A 22,646-nucleotide genomic window follows, 5' to 3' on the forward strand; every position below is an offset into this window, starting at 1 on the left:
GGGCCCTGGGAATCATAATGTCTCACAAGGTAATTGATTGCTCCTAGTGGGGCAATCTGTGTGGGATTTTGTTTTCTTTTTTTTCAGCCTAGAGGAACAGAAAAAACACACATGGGCCATTCTCAGCAATAGAGCCATTAGGGGGAGAGAGACTGTGTGAGTGTGGGGGTGAGGACTCTGACAGCGGGATGTACACTACTTAAATATTACAGTACACACACTCATCCACGCACCCAAAACCTAGCCTAAATACAGAGGCGCCCACCGTTAAAGCCGGGGCATTAGGAGATGCAACGGATGCGAAGACAGGAGAATCTGCTCTAGACAGGCGAATTAAATCGTGACCTATGGTCCCTGTTGAGTAACATTAGCGAGAGCTTCCTGTGTGCAGGCACCAGTCTGTTGACCGTTCATCATCGCCCAGGAAGGTGGACAGTCACCATTACACACACACACACTCTGACGCCTCACTTTACAATAACACGGCGGCAGCCATGACTCCACATCTGTCAAGGGGATGTTTAAAAAGAGTCATCATTATTACTCTTTATTTTGGAGATGGGTGGATGGGTGCAGGCTGATAGGAGGAGAGCCGTCTGGTTAACGTCGAGCTCCTCTCCTTAACCAACGACTCTGGACAGGACCGCAGGCTCGGACTGGTGGGGGGGGCAGACGGGTACTAGCTGGGAGGGAGGGGGGCACAGATAAGCGGTGCCCTAGGTCCATTGGCCCGGGGATCTTAAATCATCGTCCGTCACTCCCAAAAGTTCACAAACATCAGCTCTCCCATCGCTCCAAAACCTCACTCTCTTATCAACTGGCTTATCACACAGATCAGTTATCTGGTGCTCTAACAAACACGTCTGCTACCATCAAGCACTCACTCCTCCACACACAAACACAGACACGCAAAATGAAAAATGTGTCAAGGTGAAATGAATAGAGAAAAACTCTCTTCATTTGCTGCTACTCAGTAAAAATGAAAATAAAAGCGCTTTCTAAACTTGGTAGACTACATCTTCATTTTTTTTAAAAGTACTTCACTGCTCCTTCCCTGCTGAAAAACAAGGAATTTATGTGTGTCTTCGTATTTATGTATGTGTAATACTCACTTTTGTTACCAATCAAGGAGACAACAGGCTGAATATCAGATTCCTCGTTGGCCTTCTTCACCATGCTGAACCAATCCTCCAGATTCTCAAAGCTCTGGTAGTTGGTAATGTCATACACCAGGAGAACACCCTGCGTTGGAAAAAGGCAGAGGAACAATACTGAACAATGTTTTCATATTCTCATTTGAGCATCTCACACTGACAATCATCCACTGCTAAATTATAGATGTGTGTACACTACTTAATTTAATATTCACTCCCCTTATATTCATTCACATTAATATACTGAGTAATACTGAGTGAGCATGGGAACAGTAGGTGGCACTGCTCCTCTTTTTAGAGTAGGGGACAGACTCGCATAGAAGGGGACACACTCACTTACTCACACATAATCTGAGTTAGGTTTAGCACTATTAAGATCTAGGTAAGGCTGTGAATTCACATGGATCTGTTTCAGAATGAATGTAGTGGTTTGCACGTAAACAATTCCCAGTTTCATAAGCACACTCCAGATTCAGTGCAGAATAGAGGTCAGGTTTGGTTATCTACTGTCTGAGCTAATGAATGAAGGTTGCCTGCCTAGAGACATTTTCCTCCTCCCTAAGTAATCCTCAACACTGTATGCACTGCAGAAACAGTCATGCAACAACCAGAGCCATGTTTGAGCAAACACTCAGACCAGAAGAAGCTGTTTACATGAACACGTAAATTAATCAAAGTGTAAACACAGATACAAGAGCTGTTGGCATGATTCAAGACAAATCATCTCATAGCTCAGCTATCTGCTATCACTTCTTCAAACTTCTGCTATTTCTAAAGGGCTGGAAATGAGTGCGAGCCAAGGTAAATGTCTCTACTTTTACTGCATGATGCAACACGACTGAAGGGGTGTCTGTTGCTTTTTGTTCGGCAGACACGCACTGTCACAACACGCAAGGTCGGTGACGACAGCTTACGCCTCTGACAATTACTGTGAGTGTCTCCGAAACAGCCATGATTGATTACAGGACGCACAGTGGTGAACAATAGGTGTGAAAGTTCCATACAGCGCTGACGAGACACTCCCTAAGCAAAGTGCCGTAATGTGGCATTGATGTACGACATTTTGCTTGTGAAGAAGAGAGACAGTAGAGGAAATGCTGCCGACATGGATAATATACACACTACCAGGGCACAGTTTAGAGCTGGGAACAGAGAGCACCACTAAATGTGTCACTTTCACTATTTTACTAGGCTTTTCAAGTAGATTCATGGAATGGAGAATAACTTCCAACTAATGTCTGTCTAGCTCCTGTAGACAAACATGACAAAAGTGCACTTGCATGTAGCTGCTACATGGTGACAATTCTCCTGCCTGCCTCGGGCTGCAAGTATGGGTCATGGATTAGACAAACCACAGTCTTTAAGTAGGCCTCTTTAAACAAGAGGCATTCTGGAGGTGACAGATAGCACTTGTCTATAGTAACACAGCTACCTGTGGGCGCTGATGTTGTTGGCACATTTACAAACTAGTATGCACAGGCAAAAATTATAGCGTTTGCACAAAACTCAGCTGTCCTTCCCAAAGGACAAGCATTAAATGAGAGGTGTGAGTAAATAGTCATTTAGTAACCTATTTTCTGATTTTTCATGTATGAGCTGAGAGCTATCAAACATTCAACATTACAGATTCTTTAAAGTTTAATTAAAGTTGGGTACATTTACAAATTAGGAGCAATAACAGGGTACATGTTTAAGATTGTAGTTTTTGAATATTTCTATTGATCACACTATTGACCTTGAGTGTGCAGTACCATCATTAATCATTTTTTTATTAACATTTGGTCAATCTGAACATCAAACTGTAACAAGTATGTAAATAGAAGGAGTGTCCTGATTTGTTTAAAGCTCCATTGACCTGCTACGCCCGCTGTCAATCCAAATGACAGTTTATTATGATTTGGCTCCATAGGTAAGGAGTGGCAGGCTCTGAATGAAGCTGCCAGAGCTGTAATAAGTCTAACCACAGTCCTGTGGCTTTTTCACCATAGTGACAAGCATCTGTAACAGTTGGTTTGTACATTTACAAATTTCCTTTCCTTCCCTGGTGTAGTGAAAGACATGTGTCTTTTGCTCAATGTTAGATGAATAAAAGAAAAAGGAGATGCTATATGTTGTTTTAGGCAGAAGAAAAAGTGGCAACAGAGAATTACATGTGAATTTGTGTTAACTTACATGAGCTCCATAAACATATTTATCCAGCATTTTCCCTCCTAACGTTTGGCCTCCAATGTCCCACACCTGCAGGGTCACGTTCATGTTGCCTACAGTAGAGAAAAGAGAGAAATATCTTAAATATCAAAAAGGACTGACATTTTAAATGATTAAATATACATACCGTACATATCAGCTCTATAAAGGGTGCACAGATTTTTCAGCGTTCTGCTTTGTTTTATTAAAATGCTTTTGTCTGCTAACCAATTAAATTTAAAACAAATTTAAAATAAGCAAAAAAAGTGATAATACCGCAATTTGCGGTTTTCCATTCTCGATGCTTTTGTCCTATTTAATCATTAACTTGTTTGTTTTAACAAAGCCTATAATCCTGAGGAAATAACTCGTCCTCTGTGGCTGAACCCTCTATTTTGGTGAGTGATTTCTACAATAAAAGTCCATGTTGTTGATATACATAATGGAAACAATAAATCAGTGACTAATCTTTCATGCTAGGCACTCTTGCCTGGCAGGTCACCCACACCTCACATCCAAGAATATCCAACCTAGAGATTGAGGGGGATGAATAGGTACGCTTACCCTCTAATTTAAACATTCTCAATACTCTGGCAGTTAAAAATGACTTCTTATTAGCCTGTGAAGAGCTGTTTGCATTGTGCCATTTACTGCCAAGTTAGGAAAGTGAGGAGAATTATGTGCTGTTAAGGAAAATAGCAATAATTAAACACAAAATAAGAGGAAAAGAAGGCCCTTGTCCTTACGCCTGTGGAAAGAGAATGAAGGAGTGAATGAGAAGAGGAGAGAGAAAGACGGGCACAAAAACCAAATCCAAATAAATATTTTCTTCCTCTGGAAAATGAAAGGGGTGGTTAAAAAAAAAAAAAAGAGTAGGAGGGAGGACCAGACAGCGAGGAGTTTATGTTGGTGTGATGAGGGCCCTGCGCTAGGCTGGAGAGGCGATGGGGAGCAGAGCGTGCACTGTGGACACGGCTGGACGACTCAACCCCTTCATAAGTCCCCTGTTTAAAGCAAGGAAAGGAAACACTGAAGTTCACAGTCACTAGATCTAGACTATACAGTGTCAATGTAAAGCTACACTGAGGAGTGCAATGAATAAAGGTTAAAGAGCCATCCCCACCCATCCTCAGACACTGGCTTTATTTATGTTTCAGAGATTCGTGCTGACTCAACAGCACTGACGTTTGTCTGCTTACACTTTGCAAGAAGTAGAAACTTCACTGCACTACACTTGTGGCTCAATAGATGAACCTTAATACTGATAATAAGGTCAGAAAAAGGAAGCATGTTGAGAGGATATTTGTCTTCTTAGTGTGACATGAAAGTTGACGCAGACACAGCAACTTCCGAAAGTTGGAGTTTGACAGAGTTTATCAAGTAAATTTCACCTCTAGTCAGTTCCCTTCACCGCCTGTACCTCGTTGGTTTGGCAGTGACATCTGGAAGAGGTATTGTTATAAAAAGCGCACACAGAGGAGACTGTTGTGTGCCAGTCGGCCTTGCCTCACCTCTCCCTGCGTTGGAAAATGTACATTAAGTTTGACAAGCTGGGCCTTCATGGAGAGAGGGGCCAACGCTGGCTATAGGCTACTCTCCCCCCTGCTGCAAAAGACCCTTACGGCCCCATAGAGACCTGGAGAGCCACACAACCTCTCCAATGCAAGGCAGGGTGGGGGTCCTAACGAAGTTTGGGACCACCCAGCTCGCGGAGCCACCCTCCTCTTCATCAGCTCATCAACACCCAATTCCCCAGAAAATGGGCCATTTAACAACTCCGGTGTTGGACCTTGTGTTGTTGCTGCTCCAGTGATGCAGACGTATGTGCACTACATTTAAACAAAGCGTACAGTTTCACACTTGAGAGATCAGTGATTATTTCAGGAAAGAAACTTACTGGAAAAAGAAGTCAAACGATTAACAGCATTTGTTCAAGTTCATTTTAAGGAGTTGAGCCCAGCCTGTGCTTTTAGTTGGCTCTTTCATTCTGACTCCACCACAACATTTTTGGGGGTTTAGTTCTCCTAAGTCTCATAAGCTGAAACTGACACAAAATCAAAATAGAATCCTTCAGCCAACTCACAAATCAGCATAACTTTTACTTTTAGCACTTAATTTGCCCTTGCTTAATGTTGTTTTATTAGTAATGAAAGAATGGAGCCACTTTGCAGATTTCTGGAGCTTAGACCTTGGCAGACTTTGAGAAATGCCATTTAAAATACTGAAAATTCCCATTTCACATGGTAGGAAGTAAAATGAGTCTAAATATAGTATTAGTCAATAAACATTTATTTTACAGATCTGAGGGGGATACAGAGTGTGGCTTTATTTCTGCGGGTTCAACATAAACAAATAGTAACACGAATGTTTTATGTGGTACAGGACAAAGATCAGTTGAACTTGGGGATCAGTGATATGGATATAAAATGTTAATGTATTTACTCTGTACTGTGCCCACGGAATTATGAGCAAGGTTCCCGCATTTGGACATAAGCTGTCCATTGGCCTTGTGGAGTAAAAAAAAAAAAAGTGTGCTGTTTACTCTGCAGAGAAGAGCTTTCAGAGTGAATAACCCTGAGAAGTGGCAGACACTCCACAATGAGGAGCTACCAGAAAAGACACATTCAACTCCTGACTTAACCTGAAGATTAAACTTTGCCTGGAAATGGTGGGACGAGAAAATATGAGAAATAAAAATATGACAAAAAGTGATGGCGGAACAACAGACCTCTTTGTTAGACTTTCAATGAATATTCTGGGTCTTAACACCGATAATGTTAAGTACACACAAACATCCAAAACCTTAAGGTTGAAATTACACTATTACAAACAACTACTAACAGTCAAGCCAGTCTGTCTGAATGCAATCTTGCCAAATGCATATTCTCAGTATCTTATTGAATTAACAAGTCTGCAGTCTGCCGCTACGTGCTTGTGCAACACGCGTGTCCATGCTGAGCCTTCGAACAAGCGGACACTCCCTAAAGATTATGAAGGTGTCTCACCTGGAAGGCTTATTCTCTTCAGAAAGAAATCCAGGCCGATGGTTTGTTTGTACTGCTTCCCAAAAGCCTCCTGTGCAAACCTGGTGGCGAGTGATGTCTGAAACAGAGATACAAAGGGAGAGACGCAGAGAATGAGTGCCAGAACACCTCTTCAGCAATCAACAGGACTAAAAATGTCATGTAAAGTGTTTTGAAAAGAAAATGCTTTCAGGATAAAGAAGAAACGTTGATTCTTTGCACAGTATTAACAATATCACATTTAACTCAAAAAACAAATGAAAATCATGGCATGGCCCAGAGCAAAATGCAAGATGCTGCAAAATTACTTCCAGAGAAAATATACAGTAAATTGAAGAACTTCCTGAAAAAGTGATATTTCAGTGGCGAGCAGAGGTAGAAAATCTTTGATTTCATTCATGCTGACCAAGTGCCAAACTAAGCCTTTTAAAACATTTCAATTTTTAATATTTCTAAAAAATACAAGGGTGTAATTTATCAAGTCACAACACTTCTATGTGATTCTTTTCCAAAACAGCATACGACCATAATTCTTAGGGGATGTAACATTGAAGTCTTCTCTGTCTGTAGGACATTCATTTCATTACAACAAATCCATTTTAAGCACCTTCAAAAACTTTGTGATGGACTTGAAGGTACGCTGAGGTAATTGTCTGCCTCCTCTGCTGTCTCACTACTCAGCCACAGTTGTGACAGTGAAAGTCAACGTGAATTACAAAAACAGGTGTCGGAGTATGTGTCATGTCTCCAGACTGCAGACCTAATAATTGCCACAAATTATAAAACCTCCATCACTGTCACTGTTGTGTTTGAGGAGGAAAAAAATAGCATGTTAGGGGCTCTCCTGAAATCCATGGGAATTCAGAGCACAGGCTTGACATGCCAAGTTTAATTCATTTTGATGGATGAGGATAGGAAAAAAATGAAGTGCTGAATGTCTATTAGCTATCTTTAGAGCAGTGTGCTTACATAAACACAACAGAGAAGTGAAGCAATGGGATTCCCTAAGTGTTCATGTGGCAGCAAATGCATTTTAATGTGGTACTTGACAATCACCGAGGGTTAGAGGCTTTAAAACTAAATTCTTTCTTTCAGTCCACTAAGCATTCACTTGAGCGTGTGCCCTTATCTACCTTCATTCATGCTCAGAAGGTTCAGCTCATTAATTTTTCAAATAAGAAAAAAAAAATTTTCAAAATACTCAAGGGAAGACACAATGTAATATAATTAAGAAACCCCTTATGACGGTTGATCAAAATCTTGTTCATGTAAACAAGTGTGTTTGGTTTTCTTAAGCTACTGATTTGTCATGCTAACTTTAATTTAAAATAGCTATGTTTATCCCAGGTTGGATTTTTAAGTGTCATCTTTTAATTGAGACCACTGAATGTGCAATCCTGACCCTTGCAATTGCCTTTCTTGACTAACATGTCCTTTGAGGTGCAGAATAAAGTTTTATGCACCTAATTCCTTTAAAAGTTTGCTAACCTGCAGACTTTTTTAATCACAGCCTGCGGAGCATGTCACAGGCTCAAGAGTGACTGAAAAATTACTAGAGGTGACTGACGCAACAAGGAGAAAATCGGCCATTTAAGTAGCCCAAACAATCACTGACAACACAGGAATAACAAGCTCGGACAGCAAAAATGTATTCCACATGCTCACGTTGGCCTAGTCGGCCATTTGTCTTGGCATTCCAGTAGCTTGGCTCTCCTCCCTCAACGTAGACCTTTTTTTCCATCGTACAACTGGAACTAACCAGCGAATGTAAAAGCTGGCGTAATCCTGACACTCCAACAGAGAACAGCACAGGGTCACCAATGATACCAGTGCCGGGAAATGGGGGAAGTTCTATTGAAACAAGAAACTGAGAGAGAGGGAAAAAATATGGCAAGCTGACCATGTCCATGTGATGCAACTCATATGAGAGAGGCAGTGCATTTTTGCAGCATGGTATCAAAACTGGCTCTTTATTCTCCTTCAACAGTCAAGACAGATATTGTTGTCATTCTGATGAAGAGTTTGACTGCAAAGAAAACTGCCGGATACAGTATCCATTAATGTACAGGGTGCTGTACCTAAAGCTCTTTTTTATCCTATGGCTCAGAGAATAGCAAATACTCAAAAAAAAACTGAGTGGCTTATAACTCAGGTTGAAAAATAGACCTGTGTGTAAGTTAGACCCAGCACCTTAAGAGCCTGGCTAAATGTGAGCCTCCATATTTTAAAAACATCTCGCTCAGGTGGACAAGCCTTCCCACATCTCCCTATATTTCTGAATGGACAACCAACCACAAGCAAAAATACCACTGAAAATGCTGTCCAAGAAAAACTGATCCCATTGCAATTTGCTGAGCAAATTGACATTAATAAGGGGGGAAACGGCATTCAAGATGTCAGTCACTGGTGCCTACTCAAAATGGGGGGCAGGGCTCCTGTTTTCTGCCCAAAACAGACAAGCAGGTAAGTCATTCAGACAGTGACGAGCTGACACCTGGCACCAGTGTGAGGAGGGTTATTAATGTAGCGTATCTACTGGGAACTGAGTTGTGTGTGTTCTCTACACCCCCCTGCCCCAAAAAGAAAATGTCGACTTTCCAGAATGAGAACATTCATTTTTCTCACTGGGTCTCACCATTACTGCTACATTCATTTTCTTTCTCCCAGAGGAAGAAGAGATTAGTTACGAAAGGGGATGTGTAGCTGAAAAGCACTTGACATCTCTCCCTTACATTCACTCTCATTCACTTGGGGGTTTGAAATGCAGTGAAGAAGAAACGTGGCTGAACTGTCATGACAACCGCCTTGCTTTGCTGCAAATAATTGCTTGGTGTGACTAGGAAAAATTCCACTGTTGTGGATGTGAGTTAGACCTTTTTAATCTACATGTTTTAAATTACTTTAATGAACATACTGAAGGATTCAGTCCAGTGGTTTTGAAAGGGAACTGGGACTAACAGCAGTCCATGAGACCACCCTAGGGCATTGTGTAGATTTTGCAAAGACAAGCACAATGCAATAAGAAAAGGTATATTTGCACATGGTTCAGACATTCATAAACCAAGTCTTCGCACAAGACTCTCTTACCAGTGTTATTTTATTATATCAAATGAGAAAATAACATCTCTTGCAAAGGTTGTCCAGACATAATTTTCTTTAATGTAGCCTCACTCTGTAGCCAAAACAGAGATCCTTGGCCAGGAGAAGATAAAAGATGATACTGACACAAAACAAAACCACCAACTGCAAGAGCCTGCCTAAGCAAACTGTAGCTTTCCTTCATCAACTATCATACTCTGTGTAAAACTGTACAGTGCAGTGTTTCAACCCAGGCTCACTGAGCAGTAGCAGCAGCAGCCGTGAAGTATAGGAAAAATGTAGGGACTGTAAAAATTACTATTCAAAACTATTAAAATAAGTATTTTATTTAAGCTATTCTTAAAGGGAAAATTAAAGTGGATGTAATGTGTTTTCCTCAAATGTGTAACTTATTGTCTGTGTCATTTGGGCACAGAAGTCTGAGTTTAAACGGCTAATAGAGGCAAGGCTAGGGCAAGATATTGAAAATCAGTATGTCTACCTGTTATAATAAGCATTAGCCCTGCACATACATGGGCTCCAAACCAATACTTTAACCAGGCACCTTTTGATGGGTAACTAAAATTAGAATGGCAGGTAAAAGCAACATATAATTTCTTCACAGTGTAAGCCTGTGGGCTCAGCTGCTATAAAACACAGCACCACAGGCACATAGCCTACAACTACATTCAATAGCACATGCAACATGGATTAACGGCTGGGTAGACTTAATAGGTTTAGAACAACGGATTTGTGCCAGATTTAAATCCATTATGCTATCTTTGAGACAGAATCAAAACTACAAATGTCCATCAACTTTGTAAAACAGGCCACTGGATTTACAGGATTCACTTGAAAGTAAGAAAATGCAGTTTTTAAGATCATAACTTTTTCCTGCAGTTTACACTACACAATTACTTTTGAAAAGAAAATGTGTACATTTAATGTGGATAATGAATGATGATTAGTTTGTCTCCTATTAAAGCCTAACATTTACATTTGCTTTACCGTGCAGCCAATGCAATGTGTGATTAATAATGATTACTGAAGTCTTAATCTTATCCCTCTGTCTGTTATCTAGCATTTAGGTTTGGGATTTTTCCATATTTTCTCATACAGTACTCCCTCCTATCAAGCAATCAACCACCTGTATCTCTGACTGAGATAAAATCCCTCATTCTCATTTAGACTATGCCGTAGCCACGACCAACCCAAGAACAGTGTGAATGAGCAACCTCGGGAAAACTATATGATGTAATATATAGAGTAAATGTACATTTCACCAGTTTCAGAGGACTTTCTGGCAGTTCAGACTTGTGGTCAAGCATAATGTCAGCTTTTATGTGAATCATTGCAATGTTTTTGTATGATGTGATTTGTGTTAATGTGAGTTACTTAACATTTGCTAGATCAGCAGCTAACAAACTGTTACATTTATTAATCGTATGCAAAGTAAATGGCTACTTAACTGCAGTAAAGATCCTGTTAGGCAGTAAAAGGAATACAATACAAATATTGCTGCAGTCTTTTAGCATCTTACACCTTACATGACTCTCACTGTAAACCTCAACTGACATCAAGTGAGCCACAAATTTCCAAGTGAAATCTTGTCACCCTCCATCCATCATATGGACTTTTCCTCACAGTCTCATTTCTTGAGTCTGGGTGTCTTCCTCTAGTAGGTTACAACTTACAAAGTGTTGCATTACAGTAAGCTCAACAAAACAGGAAGCCCTACAAAAGAAAAGGTATAACTAGCACACTAAGAATGATTGTAACGATCAGTATCTGACCATTTTGTCCTTTTTTTTTAACTCCTTTTTTTACAATATGGTAATTAATTTAAAGAAAACCTCACCTTGCCTATCGCTAGTGCCATTACCACCGTCATACTAATCCCATAAGGTTACCAATGCTAATGAGTAGTTTTACACAAGAGCAAATTGCTGAGTCAGAATGAGTGAAGTGCAGATGTTCAGTTGAAAAATAAAGAAGAATTGATTCCACTAAATATCAGCAAATTCCGGATGCAAATTCAGTCAACCCAGTCAAAAAACTACAAAAACTACAACAGCACAATGATTCAAAGCATACCTTAAAATCCACTTTTAACTACTTCAAGAAACGCAAGCTGAAGCTTCTGGAGTGGACTTGAACTTTGTTGAAAATCTGGAGGTTGATCTTAAACATGCTGTGCGTGCAAGACAGTCTAAAAATATCTCAGAACTTAAAGTGATTTGCAGGAAGAGTGGGCGACTATTTGGACTATTTGATCCTCTACAGCAAAACAACAGAAACAATATTTCATTTATGCTTATGTATGTATGTCACAGACTCAAGTTGGCAGTTGACTAGGTACACCAAGCTAAAACTAATGCAGTCTAATACAGCAGTCATACAATAAATCCTATCTTCATGGAGGATATAATGCTGAGTTTTTATTGAAACCGTTTTAATGAGGTGCTGATTCAACTGTATGATAAGTTTGGAAGATTCAGTTTGTGCTGGTCTTGCATTGTGTTGCATTATACAGAGAGGTGTTTTTGTCATGTAGCCTACCATCATTGAATTAAATGAGGTGCACGAGATAAAAGAAACACAGGTCTGTACGGTGTAACACAAGTCAACAGCACCTCAAACTACAACCTCCAAAATGATCATGCAGCAGGTCTTCAACAAAGTTTCAGCACAAGCTGAACATAATAACCTTCAGAACTGCTGTACTAAACTGCATTAGTTGTAGCTAGGTATACCTAATAAACTGCCAACTTAGTGTATATATGCACAAATGACAACAACAAAAGCTTGCACTTTCAATTCTTAAATGAATAATAGAAAGCATTTGATATGTACTCGGGCGGTGGTGGGGGTTACTGAGTGCAGAGTGAGTGAGGTGCCCAAACTTTTTAAGTTAATGCAATAGAAATATCATCAGTGCATTAACATCTGGAGAAAGGCTCGTCTCTTGCTTTTACTACTACTTTTACTTTTTATACGTCAAACACATTTTTACTGAAAACACTTCTGACGCAGTGGGGTTTTGAATGCAGGACTTTAGCTTGTAATGGCGTATATTTACACAGTCGTGCTGTTGTCTCTACAGCAGTGAATGGTCTGACTACTTCTTCCACCGCTGCCTCGCTGTGTTGTTAGCTCATAGCCGACTTAGCTATATTAGCGTCGGTCGCCATGGTGACTGGGGAGACGGCGCAAGCCTCAGGACGAGCACCGTAAAGAACAGGATACTAACCAAACCAGACAATAACACACTCCATTCTTCTATGTGGAGAATTCATATTTGAAAGCCTTTCTTCTTCGGTGTCGGTGTGTTTGTGTAAGTTGGAGTGTGTGATGGTCTCACCTTCCCACAAGCACCGTCTCCAATCACTACAATTTTAAGCTGCTTGTCCTGGCTGTCCTCCTCGGAGTCCGACATGACGCTAAAATGTGCCCCGGCTGTATCAGTGTGTAAAACCGAAGCACCAGAAAACCAGCCACCGGTTGCTGAATCTAGCTATCAGGATAATCACAGATGGATTAAACGGACGTTGAGTGGGCAAACAGACGCCATTTTGACTCCACAAACACGGGCTGCTGCTCCGCTCGGCGTGATCCACTCACAGGCTGACACCGCAACTCGCACCTATTTCTTTTGGTTAAAACGAGGGTCAGTGGCTACCGGGAAAACGAGCCGGAGTTCACGGTTTTTGCATTTCAGTTTGCAAATGTTTTCATTTTTCGCCACGATAACGGTTCTGCCGTTCACGGGTAAAACAGCAGAACCGGAAACCCAGTCACCACCGGTGTGGTTGCGTCCCGTGTCTGACGCGCCACAGTTGCCATGGTAACGGGGGGGTCAAAGTTTGAGTCCATAAAAATATATATTAAAAAAATAAATAAATAATATAAATATAATAATATAATAAAATAATAATAAAATTGAAATCCATTTTTAAAACAAGCCCTGAATTATCCGAAGAAAGTAATACATCTTTTAAGAGTAAAGTTTAAAGTCACTGTTTACTTCAGGTGATACTTACTGCTCCACTTTGTGCTTTTGACTGCTTAACAGCTATAGTTACTCGCAGGTTTAGAGTTTACACATAAAACATGTTAGCAGCTTATAAAATATGATGCATTGCTATACAGTAGCTCCACGTCAACCAGCTGCGACATCACAAAGCTGCTTACTTGTTAATGCAGCAGTAACAACAACCCAATAAAATGATATTCTGCATGAAATGCCATTCAACAGAAGGAGTTGTTTTACTCTTGATATATTTGAAATATCCATTTTGCTAATTGCATGGCCACACACACTATGCATCACAATTTGATTATGTCCCCAGACACCCAGAAACCACCCAGTACTCTAGAGCAAAAATGATTAGCAGATAAATCAATTATTCAACTAATACATTTTTTTAAAAAGCATCAATTTTGATTAACGATAAGAAATTATGCTTTTTTTTTTTTTTTTGCTTTTATTGGGGGTGGGAGAGAGCGAGGGGATGACATGCAGCAAATGGCCTCAGGTTGAGCTGCTGCAGTAAGGACCAAGCTCTACCAGGTGAGCCACCGAGACTCCCCCAAAAATGCCAAGAATTCAACAGCAATTGCTATTTTTCTTGTTTTATACAACAGAAAACTCAACAATTTGGGAGTTTTGACATGAATTTGTTAACTTCAGCTTCAGTAAATAATGATGGGCATTTTTCACTATTTTATGACATTTTATACACTGAATAATTAATTGTTTATTAAAGAAAATAACTGTCAGATGTATTGATGATGAAAGTAATTGTTGGTTGCAGCTTTAAAGTCTCCCTATGAGATGAGGTTTTCTGTGCGTTAATTACTTGACACAGAAATTAAAACTATGAAGGTTACAAAACTACATCTTGATACAGATGTAGTTTTAAGTCTTTCTGCAATATAAGGATAGAAGATGGAGCATGGGGAACCTGTTAAAGTTAGAATCCGTTCTTCAGTTGTGCAATTTTCAAACAAATTTGTGATGATACAGATTATATTATAAATTATATGGGGGAAACATGGGGCTTTAGGGGCCCCCGTAGATCTGGAGCCCCTGGACGGTCACACGCTTTGCCTGCTTTGTTATCAAGCCTTGGATGATGGTCCATGGTAACTTCAACTTAAATAAAGCTTTGAATGCACACACACACACACACACACACACACACACACTCGCACAGGACATCCTTTAATTCGAACCTCAATATATATAAAGTATGTGTGTGCATTGTCTGAAATTCCCATTGACTAAGTAGGCTCATATATTTCTTCCATGAATAGACTAGTAAACATAAATCTATTTTATATAATATTATTAAAACTAAATATTATTATAATATATGTTTGTTCACCATCAAATATAAGATATTATCTGGAAACTCATTTTGACAGTTGTCAATATCAATAATAAAATATTTATAAAATACATCCAACAGCACTGTGCTTCAATTGCAGTGATGTTGTCATATTATGGACTGTCTTTCTTTTAACCCACATACATTCACATACGTGCATGCACATGAACATGAGCTCTATAGAGTACATCAAACTGTAAAGGCTATTCTCTCTCAACTACGACGGCTATGACTTTGGTTCACCTGAATGAACGCATAGATTGTAAAGTCTGAACAGAGCCAACAAACACTTACAGCCACCTTCAAGAATTTTATTTCTCACCATTAAACCACTGTAAAAAAAAAAAAAAAAAAAAAAAAATTATTATAGAGAACTATTCAACTGTTAACTTTATTCCTGAGGCATCCTGTTCATATATGGACCCATTTCATTTTTTTCCACTAGTTCAGGACTGAACAGTCTCTCAGTCTGCCACAGTTTAGAAAAATACCTTACCAGCTGTGTAATGTGATTGCTCTAGATGACACACTGATGTATTTAACAAATGAAGTGTGACTATTATTGGCTAATTTAACTCCAGCCTCGGATAAAGTGACAAAATAGACCATTTTAATATAATTATTTTGTACATTTCTCTCCAGTGTATTTTTAAATTAGCCCTAATTAGTTCAAGCCTCAATGCTCATTAACATAATTTATCACCACCGGCACAATAATGTAGAAGTTTTTAGGTAGTTTTTAGTTTGGAGTTTACAAGACTAAACATACATTGCATCAAAAAAAATAAAACCTTAAACTATTCAGTTAAGAAAAAATAAAAAAAATAAAATAAAAGTAGATAAAGCTTTGTGTCAATAGGTTAGTCTTATAAAATATGAATCTGTCAAAGAGGACACAGGATTTTTTTTACAATAATTTACCATTAAAATCTACAACCTGTGGAACTGGATACAAAGGCATTTCCAAGAAAAATATCTTATTATACCCATTTGTTTTTCCTCAGCTGTGTGAGGTGATTTATGAACACAATGTAATATGTCCACCGGGATCTACTTGCTCCGTGCACAAAAAAAAAGAAGAAGAAGAAGTCATATTTGTCTCGTTTTCTGACCCGTTTCGAGTCCACAGTGTCGTGGGATTAAGTTTGGTATGAGGTCTTCGCCACTAATTTGCGTCTTCGTGTTATTTGTGTTGTCATATTTCCGCAGAAAATGACCTGTGGTGTTTTACAAACCAGAGGCTGAATCACGGCGCTCGTCTTTCACACTTGCTTTTCACTGCGGGGGGAGGACGTCGCTGCAACATGGGGGATGAGGAGGAATTTGCACCTGGGCCACTTTGAAGCAGGTGTCAGCCAGTGTCAGGTCGGTATGGCTACTGCAAAATGCTTATGAGGGTGTGATTGACAGCTTCCCAACCGGAAGCCTAACTGTTTTTGAAAGGCTGAAAGGAGAAAGACTTCTCTACACATCTTATTCGTGGAGAAATTCTGCTCCACTCTGGTTTGTTGTGTAGTTGTGATCAGTGAAGTCAGTGTGAACGCATCCTGCAGCCTGACTGGAGAGTGTGAAGTGTATTTGAGCTCTTCAGCAGCAAGGAACCAGTGAGATATTGACCCAAAAGGCTTAAACACAAATGAATGAACTCACTTACCCGGTGATACACAACTGCAGGCTGCTCTGTGCTGAGTACCCCACGAAAGTGCACATACACTGAGAAAATGAAAAAATAAAAAACAAGAATAATCAAAATGTAATTTGTGATTTCCGTGATTGCTTCAAGTTTAATTTCTGTTTTAGACAGTATTAAAACATCAGCTGAACTGAGATCAGTTGACCTATAAGGCCTATTTCAGTTTGCAGACCTTAAGTCCTTATTATGTAGATGAATAACATATTAACATATTAACATATTACTATATTACAAACGTATATATTATTATAAACAGGAAACTGAACAGTAGCCACAGTGTTGTTCTGCATGAAAATATTTGTAAGTTGTGCAAAGTAGACACGACACACGTCAGATGGATAAAACTTCAGTGTTTGATTTGTTGGTTTATTAAACACAACAGGCTGAGGAAACGTCGGGTTATAGGATCTGAGATATTCTGTTGTTGGATAAGGCGACCTGATTTTTTTTTTTCTGAAAGTATTTGAGCCTGCTGTTGATTGTTAGAATATGACCTTTATTCGAGGTTCACAAATAAAACGCCAACGTGGAGTGATCGTGTCACTTGTTTACGGTTTCACTTGATTCGTGGGCGGATTATCTAAAAAAATAAATAAATAAATAAAGTTTTACCAAGGGACTGATTCAGATATCAGCAGTGGAGTTGATTTGGAGCCTGTTAAAACCAACTGTGCATCCTAGAGGAAAGGAGATTTAACGATTTGTTAAGTGGATGTGTTTTTGCAGTGTAATTCGGTGGTAAACCGTTAACTCCTACAGTATTGTGACATTTAAAGGAGGGCATTTTATAGCTCCATTCAGTTCTTTTTTGTGGTTTCTGTGCACCACAAAAAAGACGCAAATTCAGCCCGTTGTGTGATAACAGAGGAGCTCGGCCGTGAGCGGCGCTCCTTCATGTTCAGTCCTTCAATCCTTCAATAGTCTTCACTTCATTTCAGCTCACGTCGACTCTGTGCAATGTGTCGAATCTGTACAAAACAATTTTCTGTCACAAAAACAACAACAGCTGCAGAGTCTCTGCAGATGAAACTAATTACAGCTCGGTACAGAAGCCAAGAGCAAGCGGCTGGACTGAGGTGGTGAGGATCCATTTAGGCCAAACAAAAGCAAATCATAATATTTCCAAGAAGAAAAAACAAATAGAGAAATCATAACCAAAATGGCTTGTTTGGATTTTTGTTGAGTAAAGTCAAAGTAAAAGATTTTCTTTTTTTCGGCACAATAGATTTTTTTTTTTTAAATCCCAAATTACATCTTTTCTACTGAGGTTAAAAAAAAAAACAAGAGATTAAGAATTGATTTTCCTCTTTTTTTGAATTATATGAGAAAATGGTTTCGCTTTCTGGTGCGTAAACCTCCTTGTATGTGCGTAATTTAGTTAATATGATAAACTACAAATAAAATAGCCTGGGTATCCCCATTAATTTGTTCCTGGGGGAAACACAGTTGACATATAGGCCTACTAGCCCTGTACAGAATCCTAGTTAGGAAATCTACAATAAGTCTGTTTCCCACGCAATAAACGTAAACTATGAGGAAAAATAACGGGGGACACTGGAAGGGGGTTAATGTACACCGATGGGGGTGTTTGCATTTCAACGATCGCAGGTTGAAAGGAAAAACAGCCGCGATATGTCCCTCTATATCAGATATCTTCACATGCAGGTATGAAAGGAAGCCATGTGGGACCGTCCACTCTTCGGTATCCCCCTGTGTCCTTTAAGCTCCAGAGCAGCCAATGAGGAGCACCACTGCCGCTGTAGATGGCCTCGGTGGCGATTATACCTGCATCAAGGAGATCAGATTTTAGGACACAGAGGCGCCGTGACTGTTTGTACCATAAAGGGTTAAAGAAGATGGGGCACTGATCAACCAAAACCCCGGCGTTGGTTCCTAAACCGTGCGTAAAAGCGCGGCGTCATTACGCATGTGCTGTCTGCTCTGAAATACAGACGTTTTCCCATTTGTGTCCCGGTAAATGACACTTCTGTGACTCGGGGTGTTTGGCGCCTTACAGTGTCCATGTGTCATCTTATTAAAGTGTCATCTGTATCATCTGTAATCTCAAAAATCGAGATTTTTTTTGGTCTCTTCTTCCCGCTGATCTGTCAGTAAGAGCCTCAACTACACACCTTTTTTTATTCCTGATGCACAGGAGCCTATCACACAGATTGTGTAAGCGTCTGTAAGGGATGTAGGTGTTTCATAAGCCCGGAGATGAATGGCTGATGTGCGGCAGCTCCCTGCTGACCCCGACTTAACACTCAGGCTGCTACTGGAGCCAGAACAACTGCTCATACTCCTCCCGTACAATACCTCATCCCCAGTATTAGGCCTGTAATTATAAAGACAAGCTTAAAGTTTGAAGAAAAAAATAAAGATACTGTTTGCCATCTGCAAACAACTCAAAATGAAACCCTGCCCCTTTTTTTTCCTCCTTCTATGTCTTAAATTTAGACGCAGTGACATGGGCCTTCTTAACCCCGGAATACTCCTCTCCATGTGTTGACATGCAGCCCTAAAGGTAGCTGTCAGTTCGCCCTGTCCGGGAATCACAGAGCTATTCATCATAGTTTGGCAGGTGTGTTTGGGCAGAGAGTCATGGTGGCCCACATGACATCTACCAGCTCTCATGGTGAAGATGAGGAGAGTAAAATTAAAACACACACTTCCAGCTAAATAAGACGTTTTCCTGCAGCGAAGGTTCAAGTAGAAAATAATTCAACGGATCAGGGATCAATAAACCTGTAGTTTCAGCAGGTGTGTGGTCTCCAAACACGGAGAACTGTCACAAATCAGCCTTGGCAGTGACAAAACGACAAGTCAGCTCGTTTTAAAAAGAGAGGAAGGAAGAAAGGGCGCAGCATACAAGATTTATTATCGGTTTGAACCTGTAGCCACCCGGGTTATAGGCTAACAGGCCAAGAATAAGTAGCTTAATACTAATTACAAACACTAATTAATGTGTTTTCGTGCATTTTTACCGGGCAATCAGCCATTAAGAAGTAAAATAAAAGTTATAGATATTGAGGCCTAGTTATTGATCAAATCTGACTGTTTTATAGGCGTTATTAAATTAATATATGTCCCAATATAATAAAAACCTTAAAATAAAATTGCATCCAAGTGAAAGTAATGCCTGATATGTTTTAATGTTTTGGTTTTTGTTTTTTTCGATCTCAACAGTCATTTAACACAAAGAACACATGTACATTTCATTTGGGAGCTGCTTCCTGCCACACCGTCGCTTTCAGGCCGGGGACACAACACACCGCCTCCTTCCAGTCTGACGCTGTGCATGTCCACTCTTTAATGCGCTTTACATAGAAATCATATGCTCAAAAGTGCTGAAATATCTTACCTTTACAAACACAGCAAGAGAAAAACAAACACAACCTGTAACAGAGACACTTATTTGAAAAGTCAATGGAATCTGCCTATTTCCAATCACTGCAGAGGTAGGAAGGCGCATGTAAAATATAAACCAACATAAGGTGACATGTTCAGTCTGTTTAGGCCTCCGGGTCCCAAAGTGAGGTCCGCGGGGCTTCAGAGGTCCTTGAGGGGCTCCCGAGCAAAGAGGGAATACTTTAACGTTATAACTGTGTCAGTGCTCAGAGGTTAACATACTGACGTTCATGAGCAGGTCCAGTCTCCCCGCTCTCCTCCCCCAGCTCACACTCTATGACTTTATACCGCAAATCATGAGAAAAGTCTTCTTCAGCGGGGGTTCCTCAGGACTGAATCTGACTAAGAAGAGGGAGTCGTTTTTAAAGTATTTGAGGATGTGGGGTTTTTTTTTTTTGGGGGGGGGGGGCGTGAAAAAGTCTGGGAACCCCTGGTCTAGTCTGGACAAAACGATGAGGCAGTTCAGTCAGAGACGCTGAGCAGATTCCCTTCGAGTCTCCTCCTCTCGTCAGAAAAATAAAAAGTTTAGTTAGTTTGATTTCCTGGGAGGAAAAATAATAATAAAAAAAAACAAACCAAAAAAAGAATAAATACAGTCACTGAGCTCTCACTGGTTCCCCGCACATGCAGAGAGCGTCCACGCAGGGAGGCAGTAGGCGTAGGGGTAGTAGTAGGACGGCTGCAGGGAGAGCAGCGGGGGCCGCAGGATCTCCCCCGGGCCGTACTGTCTCTGGTCGTCCCGCACCAGCACCTTCACCGCCACCTTCTTCGCCGCCGGGGTGGAGGCCATCAGGTCGGCGGCCATCTGGCGGCGCTTCGTCTTGTAGCGCCGGTTCTGGAACCAGATCTTGACCTGGGTCTCTGTGAGCTTCAGGGAGGCCGCCAGGTCCGCGCGCTCCGGCCCGGACAGGTACCGCTGGTGGTTGAAGCGGCGCTCGAGCTCGAAGACCTGCGCGTGGGAGAAGGCGGCCCTCGAGCGCTTCTTCCGCTGCTTGGGCTGGTCCAGACTCTTCTGGTCCAGGCTGTTCTGGTCCAGGCTGTTCTGGTCCAGGGTGCTGGAGTCTGGGAGGGGGGGGCACACACACACACATGAAGGATATTTATCTGTCGCTGGGACACATCTGGAATCACATCTGTCGGGGATTTGACTAATTTAAACAAAAACTGGAAGGATTGTGAACACACACACACACACACACACACACACGAGAGTGTGTTAATATTGTGTTTTACCTCACTGTCGTAAATAAACTGCGTTTGATTTTTCTTAGGTTGCTTCATGCTGTTTTCAAATGAATTGTGGGAAATGATTCAGTCCTAAAGATCGTTTTTTTTTTTAAGATTACTTTGTTCAACTGTCCTCAATCAGCTGAGCGCCTGTAATAGTTTCTCACTTGTATCCAAAGTTGACTCGTGCCAATGCAGCATGGATTAACTCGCTCATAAACACCAGTGGTGCGGTGACAAGGTTTGAGGAAGAGCCGGGGAGTCCACCGATAATCGTGCGTAAAAGTAGGAGAGTTTGTGCGTAAAAGTTAGCGGGAGGTGGAGAGGTTCTGCAAACAGGCCTGATATCCTCCAACGACACAATCACAGCATTCACAGTTATGATTCCACACACGGTTAAAACAACACATCAGTATTAGAAGAGCAAGAGGCTCTTTAGGTCAGACTTTCATTGCTTTGAGTCACATCAGAGAATCCCACCTGATTTTTTTGCTCTGTGCACAGTTGTATGAGTCTTTCTGTCCCTACTCACCGGTGGCGTTATTGGGCTCGCTGTCACTCTTGGCGTTTTCCGCAGCTGCAGACTCCTGGTCCGTCTCCTCCTGCAGGCTTTCCTCCGGCACATCCGACGCTGGGTCTCCGTCCTTCTCCGACTTGCACACGGCGGGAGTCTTGCTGTCGTTGTCGTCGCTGAGTCCCGAGTCCGAGTCGTAGCTTTTCTGGTCCGTCGGCTCACAAGCCTCCGCATCATCTCTCCTCGACCCGCCGTTCATCTCCCCAAATATTTTCCAGCACGCCGTCTTGGAGAAGCACATGTCTAAATCTGGCAAGTGTCTGCTGTCGTCCTTTTTGTTCAGGATGGCTTGGATCGAGAAAGGCATCAGCGAGTTGCCACGAACGGCCATTTTCACAAAAGCAACAAAAAAAAAAAAAAAAAAAAAAAGTTTGCTCGGTCTTCAAGCTGAGTAATTAACCGGGCCGGATGGTGTAGTAAATGTCAGTTCATCCACATTTTAGGCTTCTCCCTCCGTGGAGCACTGCTGTCGCTGAGCCTTTTTCCCTCCAGTGCTGCTTCCTGGTCGCATCCCGCGGGAGAAGCCGTGGAAAGTTTCTGCTACATCCGCAGGACCGATGCTGCTCCTCCGTACAGCTCTGCCATCAGCCCGGGCTGCCTCCAGTCTCTGGCTCTTTTCACCCAACTTTTTTACAATCCACCCTCACCTGTGACTGACAGGCACTCCTCGTCGTCTCCTATTGGCCAGGAGAAGAGCAGAGCCGTTTCGTGATTGGCCACTGTAAACGACGTCATGCTGCTTTCAACCGGGTGGGAAAAAAGTTAAAGAAAAGTTTGGTCGACGCTGCGCGCTGGAGACAGAAGTGACATGAAGGTCGCAGCAACACAATCATCCAGAGCTGTGTCTCTGCGGTGCTTGTGGGAGCAAAATATGTTGTTGGTTTTGTTTAATTAATCTTTAAGGATTTTAGG

At 41.1% G+C, this 22,646-nt stretch overlaps 2 protein-coding genes across 3 annotated transcripts in view; both read right to left on the reverse strand.

Moving 5' to 3' along the window:
- The window catches only part of rab28 (RAB28, member RAS oncogene family), a 30,315-nt gene extending 17,031 nt beyond the window's left edge, over positions 1–13,284 (reverse strand). Inside the window, exons 1-4 of one of the 2 annotated variants that reach the window (XM_071457067.1) lie at positions 12,804–13,284; positions 6,347–6,443; positions 3,327–3,415; positions 1,113–1,242 (exon numbers count right to left, since the gene is read on the reverse strand). In XM_071457067.1, the coding sequence (XP_071313168.1) occupies positions 1,113–1,242; positions 3,327–3,415; positions 6,347–6,443; positions 12,804–12,878 (391 nt within the window). In that variant the 5' untranslated portion in view covers positions 12,879–13,284. The remainder of the gene's footprint in view (positions 1–1,112; positions 1,243–3,326; positions 3,416–6,346; positions 6,444–12,803) is intronic. The other variant, XM_071457068.1, reaches the window with a different exon arrangement.
- Positions 13,285–19,652: 6,368 nt separating this feature from the next.
- On the reverse strand, positions 19,653–22,331 carry nkx3-2 (NK3 homeobox 2). The gene is made up of 2 exons (XM_071458284.1): positions 21,693–22,331; positions 19,653–20,995 (listed from the first exon to the last, which is right to left on the reverse strand). The coding sequence occupies exons 1-2, from the start codon at positions 22,063–22,065 to the stop codon at positions 20,541–20,543; spliced, it is 828 nt and encodes a 275-aa protein (XP_071314385.1). The 5' UTR covers positions 22,066–22,331; the 3' UTR covers positions 19,653–20,540.
- Between the last annotated feature and the right edge of the window lie 315 nt (positions 22,332–22,646).

This window comes from Trachinotus anak, unplaced genomic scaffold, assembly GCF_046630095.1.
Source record: "Trachinotus anak isolate AG129_WGS33_773 ecotype Australia unplaced genomic scaffold, CSIRO_AGI_Tana_v1 ptg000021l, whole genome shotgun sequence".
Classification (NCBI taxonomy): domain Eukaryota; kingdom Metazoa; phylum Chordata; class Actinopteri; order Carangiformes; family Carangidae; genus Trachinotus; species Trachinotus anak.

Excerpts from the sequence above, each read along its gene's own strand:
- nkx3-2 (XM_071458284.1), bottom strand. The coding sequence starts at position 22,065 with ATGGCCGTTCGTGGCAACTCGCTGATGCCTTTCTCGATCCAAGCCATC. Across the intron at positions 20,996-21,692 it reads CGAGCCCAATAACGCCACCG|ACTCCAGCACCCTGGACCAG; the intron begins GTGAGTAGGGAC and ends CCCCCCTCCCAG.